Source organism: Ranitomeya variabilis, chromosome 3 (assembly GCF_051348905.1).
Source record: "Ranitomeya variabilis isolate aRanVar5 chromosome 3, aRanVar5.hap1, whole genome shotgun sequence".
In the NCBI taxonomy this organism is placed as follows: Eukaryota; Metazoa; Chordata; class Amphibia; order Anura; family Dendrobatidae; genus Ranitomeya; species Ranitomeya variabilis.
In genome coordinates, this window is record NC_135234.1 from 875,001 (window position 1) to 887,500 (window position 12,500).

General features: G+C 46.8%; 1 protein-coding gene across 11 annotated transcripts in view; it reads left to right on the forward strand.

The window, feature by feature from the left end:
* SLC37A1 (solute carrier family 37 member 1) overlaps nucleotides 1–12,500 on the forward strand; it is a 60,266-nt gene that overhangs the window by 12,382 nt on the left and 35,384 nt on the right. For 5 of the 11 annotated variants that reach the window (XM_077293503.1, XM_077293500.1, XM_077293498.1 and 2 more), the window contains 5 exons: nucleotides 9,237–9,329; nucleotides 10,004–10,063; nucleotides 10,223–10,304; nucleotides 11,317–11,446; nucleotides 11,524–11,602. In XM_077293503.1, coding sequence (XP_077149618.1) covers nucleotides 9,274–9,329; nucleotides 10,004–10,063; nucleotides 10,223–10,304; nucleotides 11,317–11,446; nucleotides 11,524–11,602 — 407 coding nt within the window. In that variant the 5' untranslated portion in view covers nucleotides 9,237–9,273. Of the gene's footprint in view, nucleotides 1–9,233; nucleotides 9,330–10,003; nucleotides 10,064–10,222; nucleotides 10,305–11,316; nucleotides 11,447–11,523; nucleotides 11,603–12,500 lie in introns of those variants that run through there. The other 6 variants (XM_077293507.1, XM_077293504.1, XM_077293506.1 and 3 more) reach the window with 3 other exon arrangements.

The following is a 12,500-nucleotide window of genomic DNA, read 5'->3' on the forward strand; positions in this document are numbered from 1 at the left end:
TACACTGCACAGTACCGCTCCTCCTGCCCTGTATATATACACTGCACAGTACCGCTCTTCCTGTCCTGTATATATACACTGCACAGTACCACTCCTCCTGTATATATACACTGCACAGTACCACTCCTCCTGTATTTATACACTGCACAGTACCACTCCTCCTGTCCTGTATATATACACTGCTCGGCACCACTCCTCCTGTATATATACACTGCACAGTACCACTCCTCCTGTCCTGTATATATACACTGCACAGCACCACTCCTCCTGTATATATACACTGCACAGCACCACTCCTCCTGTATATATACACTGCACAGTACCACTCCTCCTGTCCTGTATATATACACTGCACAGTACCACTCCTCCTGTATATATACACTGCACAGTACCACTCCTCCTGTATATATACACTGCACAGTACCACTCCTCCTGTATATATACACTGCACAGTACCGCTCCTCCTGTATATATACACTGCACAGTACCACTCCTCCTGTATATATACACTGCACAGCACCACTCCTCCTGTATATATATACTGCACAGTACCACTCCTCCTGTCCTGTATATATACACTGCACAGTACCACTCCTCCTGTATATATACACTGCACAGTACCACTCCTCCTGTATATATACACTGCACAGTACCACTCCTCCTGTCCTGTATATATACACTGCACAGTACCACTCCTCCTGTATATATACACTGCACTGTACCACTCCTCCTGTCCTGTATATATACACTGCACAGTACCACTCCTCCTGTATATATACACTGCACAGTACCACTCCTCCTGTATATATACACTGCACAGTACCGCTCCTCCTGTATATATACACTGCACAGTACCGCTCCTCCTGTATACATGCACTGCACAGTACCACTCCTCCTGTATACATACACTGCACAGTACCACTCCTCCTGTATATATACACTGCACAGTACCGCTCCTCCTATATACATACACTGCACAGTACCACTCCTCCTGTCCTGTATATATACACTGCACAGTAGCGCTCCTCCTGTCCTGTATATATACACTGCACAGTACCACTCCTCCTGTATACATACACTGCACAGTACCACTCCTCCTGTATATATACACTGCACAGTACCACTCCTCCTGTATATATACACTGCACAATACCACTCCTCCTGTATACATACACTGCACAGTACCACTCCTCCTGTATATATACACTGCACAGTACCACTCCTCCTATATACATGCACTGCACAGTACCACTCCTCCTGTATATATACACTGCACAGTACCACCTCTATATCCTGTATATATACACTGCACAGTACCACTCCTCCTGTATATATACACTGCACAGTACCACTCCTCCTGTATATATACACTGCACAGTACCACTCCTCCTGTATATATACACTACACAGTACCACTCCTCCTGTATATATACACTGCACAGTACCACTCCTCCTGTCCTGTATATATACACTGCACAGTACCACTCCTCCTATATATATATATATATATATATATATATATACACTGCACAGTACCACTCCTCCTATATATATATATACACTGCACAGTACCACTCCTCCTGTATATATACACTGCACAGTACCACTCCTCCTGTATATATACACTGCACAGTACCACTCCTCCTGTATATATACACACTGCACAGTACCGCTCCTCCTGTATATATACACTGCACAGTACCACTCCTCCTATATACATACACTGCACAGTACCATTCCTCCTGTATATATACACTGCACAGTACCACTCCTCCTGTCCTGTATATATACACTGCACAGTACCACTCCTCCTGTATACATACACTGCACAGTACCACTCCTCCTGTCCTGTATATATATACTGCACAGTACCACTCCTCCTGTATACATACACTGCACAGTACCACTCCTCCTGTATATATACACTGCACTGTACCACTCCTCCTGTCCTGTATATATACACTGCACAGTACCACTCTGTTGTGAATTCCGCTCTTGGGCTCCCTCCGGTGGTTTTAAGTAGCATTTTTGTCAGTTCTGCTCTTGGGCTCCCTCCTGTGGTTTTGAGTGGTATGGCTGCTTCTTGGATTTAGCATCAGCAGCTGTTTTCACTGGTCGTCTTTCTGGCTCTGCTATATTAGTCTGGCCTTTTCCCTAATTCAATGCCAGTTGTCAATTGTTGAGCTTGGAGTCATGGCTCTCTGAGGATTTCCCTGTCACTCTGACCATTTCAGCAAAGCTAAGTCCTTACTTGTCTTTTTGCAGTTCACTTGTGGACTTTGTTGTTTAGCACTTTCTATGTTTTGCTCATTTGTCCAGCTTATCAGTATGTATCTAGTCAGCTAAGCTGGAAGCTCTGGGCAGCAGAGTTTGCCCTCCACACCTTTAGTCAGGTGTGGAGTTCTTTTGCATTTCTCTGCGGTGGACTTTTTCTAGTTTTTATTACTGACCGCACAGTGTTCTGTCCTGTACTAATTCTTTGTAGCTAGTAGTGGCCTCCTTTGCTAAATCTTGTTTCATACTATGCCTGTCATTTCCTTCTCCTCTCACAGTCATTATTTGTGGGGGGCTGTCCTATCCTTTGGGGATTTTCTCTGAGGCAAGATAGCTTTCCTGCTTCTACCTTTAGGGGTAGCTAGATCTCCGGCTGTGACGAGGTGTCCAGGGAGTGACAGGAACATCCCACGGCTACTGCTAGTGTCTGTGTTAAGATCAGGAACTGCGGTTGGTATAGTTACCACCTGCTCAGAGCTAGTCGCATGTCGCTCCTTAATCACCAGACCATAACAGTACAACTGGCCAAAAATGAGCTGAATGCATTTCAAAAGAAGGAAAAGAAAAAGAGTTCTGAGCCATTTTTTTTTTTCTTTAGTCTGTTTTGTCTTTTTCCTTCCTCTTAATCTCTGGGTGATTCAGGATTTGGATGCGGGCATGGATGTTCAGGGGTTGTTTTCTCGTGTGGATCAGCTTGCTGCAAGAGTACAGAGTATTCAAGATTATGTTGCTCAGACTCCGGCCTTAGAGCCTAGAATTCCTACTCCAGATTTGTTTTACGGGGATAGATCTAAGTTTTTGAACTTTAAAAATAACTGCAAATTGTTTTTTGCTCTGAAACCCCGTTCCTCTTGTGACCCCATTCAGCAAGTAAAAATAGTTATTTCTCTGCTGCGTGGTGACCCTCAGGACTGGGCATTCTCCCTTGAGTCAGGGGATTCGGCATTGCTTAATGTAGATGCATTTTTTCAATCGCTTGGATTATTGTATGACGAACCTAACTCTGTAGAGCATGCTGAGAAAACACTGTTGGCCCTGTGTCAGGGTCAGGAAGCGGCAGAATTATACTGCCAGAAATGTAGAAAATGGTCTGTGCTCACTAAATGGAATGAGGACGCTCTGGCAGCAATTTTCAGAAAGGGTCTTTCTGAAGCCCTTAAAGATGTTATGGTGGGGTTCCCCACGCCTGTTGGTTTGAGCGAATCTATGTCTCTGGCCATTCAGATTGATCGGCGCCTGCGCGAACGCAAAGTGGTGCACCATATGGCAGCGTCCTCGGAGCAGAGTCCTGAGCCCATGCAATGTGATAGGATTTTGACTAGAGCGGAACAGAGGGGATACAGATGTCAGAATGGGCTGTGTTTTTACTGTGGGGATTCTGCTCGTGCTATTTCTGATTGCCCTAAGCGTATTTAGAGGGTCGCTAGATCTGTTACCATTAGTACTGTACAGCCTAAGTTTCTCCTGTCTGTGACCCTGATTTGCTCATTGTCATCTTTCTCTGTCATGGCATTTGTGGATTCAGGCGCTGCCCTGAACTTAATGGACTTAGAATTCGCCAGGCGCTGTGGTTTTTCTTTGCAGCCTTTGCAGAGCCCAATTCCATTGAGGGGTATTGATGCTACACCGTTGGCCAAGAATAAACCTCAGTATTGGACTCAGCTGACTATGTGCATGGCTCCAGCACATCAGGAAGATTGCCGTTTTCTGGTGTTGCATAATTTACATGATGTTGTTGTACTGGGTTTTCCATGGTTACAAGTACACAATCCAGTGCTGGATTGGAAATCGATGTCTGTGACTGGTTGGGGTTGTCAAGGGGTACATAGTGACGTTCCTTTAATGTCAATTTCCTCTTCCCCCTCTTCTGATGTTCCTGAATTTTTGTCAGATTTCCAGGATGTATTTGATGAGCCCAAGTCCAGTTCCCTTCCTCCACATAGGGACTGTGATTGTGCTATTGACATCATTCCTGGCTGTAAGTTCCCTAAGGGCCGACTTTTCAACCTGTCTGTGCCTGAACATGCCGCCATGCGGAGCTATGTAAAGGAGTCTTTAGAGAAGGGGCATATTCGGCCGTCTTCGTCACCATTGGGAGCGGGATTCTTTTTTGTTGCCAAGAAGGATGGCTCCTTGAGACCCTGTATTGATTATCGCCTTCTTAATAAGATCACGGTCAAATTCCAATACCCTTTACCTTTGCTCTCTGATTTGTTTGCTCGGATTAAGGGGGCTAGTTGGTTTACCAAGATTGACCTTCGAGGGGCATATAATCTTGTTCGTATTAAACAGGGTGACGAATGGAAAACTGCATTTAATACGCCCGAAGGCCATTTTGAATACCTGGTGATGCCTTTCGGGCTTTCTAATGCTCATTCTGTATTTCAGTCCTTTATGCATGATATTTTGATTTTTTCCAATGATTGGGAGTCTCATGTGAAGCATGTCAGGATGGTATTCCAGATCCTTCGTGATAATGCTCTATTTGTGAAGGGGTCTAAGTGCCTATTTGGAGTTCAGAAGGTCTCTTTTTTGGGGTTTATTTTTTCTCCTTCGTCTATAGAAATGGATCCTGTTAAGGTCCAAGCCATTCATGACTGGATTCAACCCACATCTGTGAAGAGCCTTCAGAAATTTTTAGGCTTTGCTAATTTTTATCGCCGTTTCATTGCCAACTTCTCTAGTGTGGTTAAACCCCTGACCGATTTGACGAAGAAAGGCGCTGATGTGACTAATTGGTCCTCTGAGGCTGTTGAGGCCTTTCAGGAGCTTAAACGCCGATTTACTTCTGCCCCTGTCTTGCGTCAGCCGGATGTTTCTCTTCCTTTTCAGGTTGAGGTTGACGCTTCTGAGATTGGGGCAGGGGCCGTTTTGTCACAGAGGAATTCTGATGGTTCCTTGATGAAGCCATGTGCCTTCTTTTCCTGAAAGTTTTCGCCTGCGGAACGCAATTATGATGTCGGCAATCGGGAGTTGTTGGCTATGAAGTGGGCATTTGAGGAGTGGCGACATTGGCTTGAGGGAGCCAAGCACCGCATTGTGGTCTTGACCGATCATAAGAATCTGATTTACCTCGAGTCGGCCAAGCGGCTGAACCCTAGACAGGCTCGGTGGTCCCTGTTTTTCTCCCGTTTTGATTTTGTGGTCTCATATCTTCCAGGATCTAAGAATGTTAAAGCGGATGCCCTCTCTAGGAGTTTTTTGCCTGATTCTCCTGGAGTCCTTGAGCCGGTTGGCATTCTTAGGGAAGGGGTGATTCTGTCTGCCATCTCCCCTGATTTGCGGCGGGCGCTTCAGGAATTTCAGGCTGATAAACCTGACCGCTGTCCTGTGGGGAAGCTGTTTGTTCCTGATAGATGGACAAGTAAGGTAATTTCTGAGGTCCATTGTTCTGTTTTGGCCGGTCATCCTGGGATTTTTGGTACCAGAGATTTGGTTGCTAGGTCCTTTTGGTGGCCTTCCTTGTCGCGGGATGTGCGTTCTTTTGTGCAGTCCTGTGGGACTTGTGCCCGGGCTAAGCCTTGCTGTTCCCGCGCTAGTGGGTTGCTTTTGCCTTTGCCTGTCCCTGAGAGGCCTTGGACGCATATTTCCATGGATTTTATTTCGGATCTACCTGTGTCCCAGAGGATGTCTGTTATCTGGGTGGTTTGTGACCGGTTCTCTAAAATGGTCCATTTGGTACCTTTGCCTAAATTGCCTTCCTCCTCTGATTTGGTTCCATTATTTTTTCAGCATGTGGTTCGTTTGCATGGCATTCCAGAGAATATTGTGTCTGACAGAGGTTCCCAGTTTGTTTCCAGGTTTTGGCGGGCCTTTTGTGCTAAGATGGGCATTAATTTGTCTTTTTCTTCGGCGTTCCATCCTCAGACAAATGGCCAAACTGAGCGAACTAACCAAACCTTGGAAACCTATTTGAGATGCTTTGTGTCTGCTGATCAGGATGATTGGGTGGCTTTCTTGCCGTTGGCCGAGTTTGCCCTTAATAATCGGGCCAGTTCGGCTACTTTGGTTTCGCCTCTCTTTTGTAATTTTGGTTTCCATCCTCGTTTTTCTTCAGGGCAGGTTGAGCCTTCTGATTGTCCTGCTGTGAATTCTGTGATGGACAGGTTGCAGCAGATTTGGACTCATGTGGTAGACAATTTGACGTCTCAGGAAAAGGCTCAGCATTTTGCTAACCGTCGTCGGTGTGTTGGTCCTCAGCTTCGTGTGGTGGATTTGGTCTGGTTATCCTCTCGTCATGTTCCTATGAAGGTTTCTTCCCCTAAGTTCAAGCCTCGGTTTATTGGTCCTTATAAGATTTCTGAGATTATCAATCCAGTGTCTTTTCATTTGGCCCTTCCAGCCTCTTTTGCCATCCACAATGTTTTCCATAGATCTTTGTTGCGGAGATATGTGGTACCCGTTGTTCCATCTGTTGATCCTCCTGCCCCGGTGTTGGTTGAGGGGGAGTTGGAATATGTGGTTGAGAAAATTTTGGATTCTCGTTTTTCGAGGCGGAGGCTTCAGTATCTTGTCAAGTGGAAGGGTTATGGCCAGGAGGATAATTCTTGGGTGGTTGCCTCCGATGTCCATGCCGCCGATTTGGCTCGTCCTGATAGGCCTGGGAGCTCTGGTGAGGGTTCTGTGACCCCTCCTCAAGGGGGGGTACTGTTGTGAATTCTGCTCTTGGGCTCCCTCCGGTGGTTATACGTAGCATTTTTGTGAGTTCTGCTCTTGGGCTCCCTCCTGTGGTTTTGAGTGGTATGGCTGCTTCTTGGATTTAGCATCAGCAGCTGTTTTCACTGATCGTCTTTCTGGCTCTGCTATGTTAGTCTGGCCTTTTCCCTAATTCAATGCCAGTTGTCAATTGTTGAGCTTAGAGTCATGGCTCTCTGAGGATTTCCCTGTCACTCTGACCATTTCAGCAAAGCTAAGTCCTTGCTTGTCTTTTTGCAGTTCACCTGTTGTGGACTTTGTTGTTTAGCACTTTCTATGTTTTGCTCATTTGTCCAGCTTATCAGTATGTATCTAGTCAGCTAAGCTGGAAGCTCTGGGCAGCAGAGTTTGCCCTCCACACCTTTAGTCAGGTGTGGAGTTCTTTTGCATTTCTCTGCGGTGGACTTTTTCTAGTTTTTATTACTGACCGCACAGTGTTCTGTCCTGTACTAATTCTTTCTAGCTAGTAGTGGCCTCCTTTGCCAAATCTTGTTTCATACTATGCCTGTCATTTCCTTCTCCTCTCACAGTCATTATTTGTGGGGGGCTGTCCTATCCTTTGGGGATTTTCTCTGAGGCAAGATAGCTTTCCTGCTTCTACCTTTAGGGGTAGCTAGATCTCAGGCTGTGACGAGGTGTCCAGGGAGTGACAGGAACATCCCACGGCTACTGCTAGTGTCTGTGTTAAGATCAGGAACTGCGGTCGGTATAGTTACCACCTGCTCAGAGCTAGTCGCATGTCTCTCCTTAATCACCAGACCATAACACACTCCACCTGTCCTGTATATATATACTGCACAGTACCACTCCTCCTGTATATATACACTGCACAGTACCACTCCTCCTGTCCTGTATATACGCTGCACAGTACCACTCCTCCTGTATATATACACTGCACAGTACCACTCCTCCTGTATACATACACTGCACAGTACCACTCCTCCTGTATACATACACTGCACAGTACCACTCCTCCTGTATATATACACTGCACAGTACTACTCCTCCTGTATATATACACTGCACAGTACCACTTCTGTATATATACACTGCGCAGTACTACTCCTCCTGTCCTGTATACATACACTGCACAGTACTACTCCTCCTGTATATATACACTGCACAGTACCACTCCTCCTGTCCTGTATATATACACTGCACAGTACCACTCCTCCTGTATATATACACTGCACAGTACCGCTCCTCCTGTCCTGTATATATACACTGCACAGTACCACTCCTCCTGTATATATACACTGCGCAGTACTACTCCTCCTGTCCTGTATACATACACTGCACAGTTCTACTCCTCCTGTCCTGTATATATACACTGGACAGTACCGCTCCTCCTGTGTATATATACACTGCACAGTACCGCTCCTCCTGTCCTGTATATATACACTGCACAGTACCGCTCCTCCTGTATATATACACTGCATAGTACCGCTCCTCCTGTATATATACACTGCACAGTACCACTCCTCCTGTCCTGTATATATACACTGCACAGTACCACTCCTCCTGTATATATACACTGCACAGTACCGCTCCTCCTGTATACATACACTGCACAGTACCACTCCTCCTGTATATATACACTGCACAGTACCACCTCTATGTCCTGTATATATACACTGCACAGTACCGCTCCTCCTGTATATATACACTGCAAAGTACCACTCCTCCTGTATATATACACTGCACAGTACCACTCCTCCTGTATATATACAGTGCACAGTACCACTCCTCCTGTCCTGTATATATACACTGCACAGTACCACTCCTCCTATATATATACACTGCACAGTACCACTCCTCCTGTATATATACACTGCACAGTACCACTCCTCCTGTCCTGTATATATACACTGCACAGTACCGCTCCTCCTATATATATACACTGCACAGTACCGCTTCTCCTGTATATATACACTGCACAGTACCACTCCTCCTGTCCTGTATATATACACTGCACAGTACCACTCCTCCTGTCCTGTATATATACTGCACAGTACCACTCCTCCTGTCCTGTATATATACACTGCACAGTACCATTCCTCCTGTGTATATATATACACTGCACAGCACCACTCCTCCTGTGTATATATATACTGCACAGTACCACTCCTCCTGTCCTGTATATATACACTGCACAGTACCGCTCCTCCTATATATATATATACACTGCACAGTACCGCTTCTAAGTATTGGGTGTTTGTTGAGTTTGTTTTGGGGTACTAGTATACTAAGGGTCTTCTCTCTTACAGCTGGCGGCGCTCTCCTTCTCCACTCATCGCACTGTAAATGGCGGCTTTGCCCCCCGGAATTCGCTTCTTCCTCTCGTTTTCTAAGGACCAGTGGTGAGTTTTCCCAGATTCTTCTCCTCCTGCTGGATATATCTAACATCTAATGTTACATGTCGTGTACAGCTGTTATGGGGCCACTGTGCGCATGGTAAGTGGAACAAGCAGGGTGCAATCTGTGGGGGAAGCAGGTTAGGGGCTTCTGCCATCTATAAGGGGGTTCCACAAACTGTGAGGGAGTTCAGCCATCTGTTGGGGGGGAAGGGGTTCCATGATCTGTGAGGGGCGCAGGTTAGGGGCTTCTGCCATCTATAAGGGGGTTCCACAAACTGTGAGGGAGTTCAGCCATCTGTTGGGGGGGAAGGGGTTCCATGATCTGTGAGGGGCGCAGGTTAGGGGCTTCTGCCATCTATAAGGGGGTTCCACAAACTGTGAGGGAGTTCAGCCATCCGTTGGGGGTGAAGGAGTTCCATGATCTGTGAGGGGCGCAGGTTAGGGGCTTCTGCCATCTATAAGGGGGTTCCACAAACTGTGAGGGAGTTCAGCCATCTGTTGGTAGGAGAAGGAGTTCCATGATCTGTGAGGGGCGCAGGTTCAGAGTTGTGGCTAATCGATAGCAGTGCATTTGATGAATCTCTGATATCTCACGTCATGTTTTCATCATCTTCACCTTCGCTCTCATAATTTTAAAGTAAACTAGTTCATGTCCGTCGCTTCTACCCTGTGCCTAGGGTTGGATTGAGTTCTGGACCTTCCCACCAGGCATCTCTCCTTCATCTCAAGGCCTCTAGGTATTTTGAGTGGATAATGGGTCTGTTGGTTCTTTACTATGGTGAATGATCTTGGTGTTGATTTTACCAGAAGTGGAGACTCTCCTATGATCCCATACAGATCATTCATGGTATATAATTTTATTTAAAACTTTCTAACATTACCGTTATTCTTCTTAGGTTTCGAGCCCTGGTTTTGTTTCTCACCTATCTGCTCTACTGCAGCTTCCATCTGTCCAGGAAACCAATTACCATAGTCAAGGTACATGGGGAGAGATGTGATAATATGAAGATGGGGTACTGAATGAATATGGAGACTATTGGGGATGAACACTTGTAGGTCTCTGGTCATAAGGGACCAGGACAATTCAGCTGGTTAGAAGGATAATGGAAAGTAGCTTGTTTGATGGGGTACATTGAGGGGCTATTGTTTGAAAAGTTCAAGGACACGTGAGTAGATTTCAGAATAGAAGGTCAGCAGTCTGAGGCTGGGTAGATGAGATGAGGTCTGGTCAATAGATGAATAAAACTTTCTAGTATTTGAACTTATCTGGTTAGGTTGCTTAGCAGCCGGTTGCCTGGGCTTCGGTCAGCGGTGGGTGGCCTGTGCCTGGGCTTCGGTCGGTTGCAGGTGGCCAGTGCCTGGGCTTCGGTCGTCGGCGGGTGGCTTGTGCCTGTGCTTCGGTCGTCGGCGGGTGGCCTGTGCCTGGGCTTCGGTCGGCGTTGGGTGGCTTGTGCTTCGGTCGGCGGCAGGTGGCCTGTGCCTGGGCTTCAGTTGTCGGCGGCGGGTGGTCTGTGCTTCAGTTGTCGGCGGGTGGCCTGTGCCTGCGCTTCGGTCAGCGGTGGGTGGCCTGTGCCAGTGCTTCAGTCGTCGGCGGGTGGCCTGTGCCAGTGCTTCGGTCGGCAGCGGGTGGCCTGTGCTTCGGTCGGTGGTGGGTGACCTGTGCTTTAGTTGGCAGTGGGTGGCCTGTGCCTGGGCTTCAGGCGGCAGGTGGCCTGTGCCTGTGCTTCAGTTGGCGGTGGATGGCCTGTGCCTGTGCTTCAGTCGGTGGTGGGTGGCCTGTGCCTGGGCTTCGGTCGGCGGTGAGTGATCTGAACCTAGGCTTCGGTCGGCGGCGAGTGATCTGTACCTAGGCTTCGGTTGGCGGCGGGTGGCTTGTGCCTGTGCTTCGGTTGGCCTGTGCCTGGGCTTCGGTCCGCATCGGGTGCCCTGGGCCTCGGATGGCAGCTGGTTACTGCCTGGGGTAATAGATACTGTTGGTTCCTCACTACAGGGAGAGTTACATAAACACTGCTCAGAGCCCAATGAAGTAGAACCTCACAGCTATAAGGAGTTTGTCATCTTGAAGCCACAGCCACCATCCACGGTGCACAATGCCTCCCGCTGCGGCTGGGCCCCGTTTGGTAAGTGAAGTGTTTCTATCTGCCTAAGTTCTGAATTCTCCAGCCTTGTATGAAGAGCAGTCTCATCACTTCCCCAGATAAGAAGAATTATAAGCAGCTGCTCGGTGCCCTGGACTATTCCTTCCTTTGTGCCTATGCTGTGGGGATGTTCCTCAGGTAAATCGGGTCGTGTCCAGAATTTGCTGCACTTTACTGTCTGTGCGGGGTGCGTAAGTGCTTGTATATAAGGGCAATGTGCAAGTGTGTTTATAGTCACGTATGTGCAGTGATTAAGGTTACGTAGTTGACGGATGAATATATGTACAACCACCAGGCACGGTCCGGTGGTCCTAGAAGAGCATAACTTCCCCCCTCATCCCGATTGGAGATCCACTGAACTAAACACCCAGAAAAGATCTTTGCACATTTACATTAGGATTTGTTATTTTTTTGTTTAAAAGCATCTAAGCCGCCTTTTGAAACCATTAATGGTTCCTGCTGTGACCGTCTCCTGAGCTCGGATGTTCAACAGATTAATAGTTCTCATAATAAAGCCGTGTCTCCTCTGGAGATTGAACCTATCTTTCTCCAGGTAAAAGAGTACTCCCTCGTCAAGGATGCTCCCCGGGGAGAGCCCACCGTAACTACCAGTTTGTCAGGGAACACAATTCTGCTGCTTCCAATCATCAGAGCAATTACACAATCGTCTGATGAGTGATGGACGAGGCTGCGGCTGCTACTTGGCCGTTATTGGGTTATGGTATATACACCTCGGATGCCAACACATAGAATATACAGGAGAGGAGCTTCTCACAAAATTAGAATATCATCAAACAGTGAATTTATTTCAGTCCTTCGATACAAAAAGTGAATTTCATATTCTATAAAGTCATTACACACAGTGATCTATTTCACATGTTTATTTCTGTTAATGTTGATGATTATGGCTTACAGCCAAAGAAAACCCAAAAGTCGTTATCTCAGTAAATTAGAATAATTAATAACAAAAAAACTGTAAAGGCTCCTAAGAGTTTATAAAGGTCCCTCAGTCTGTTTCAGTAGCTCCACAATCATG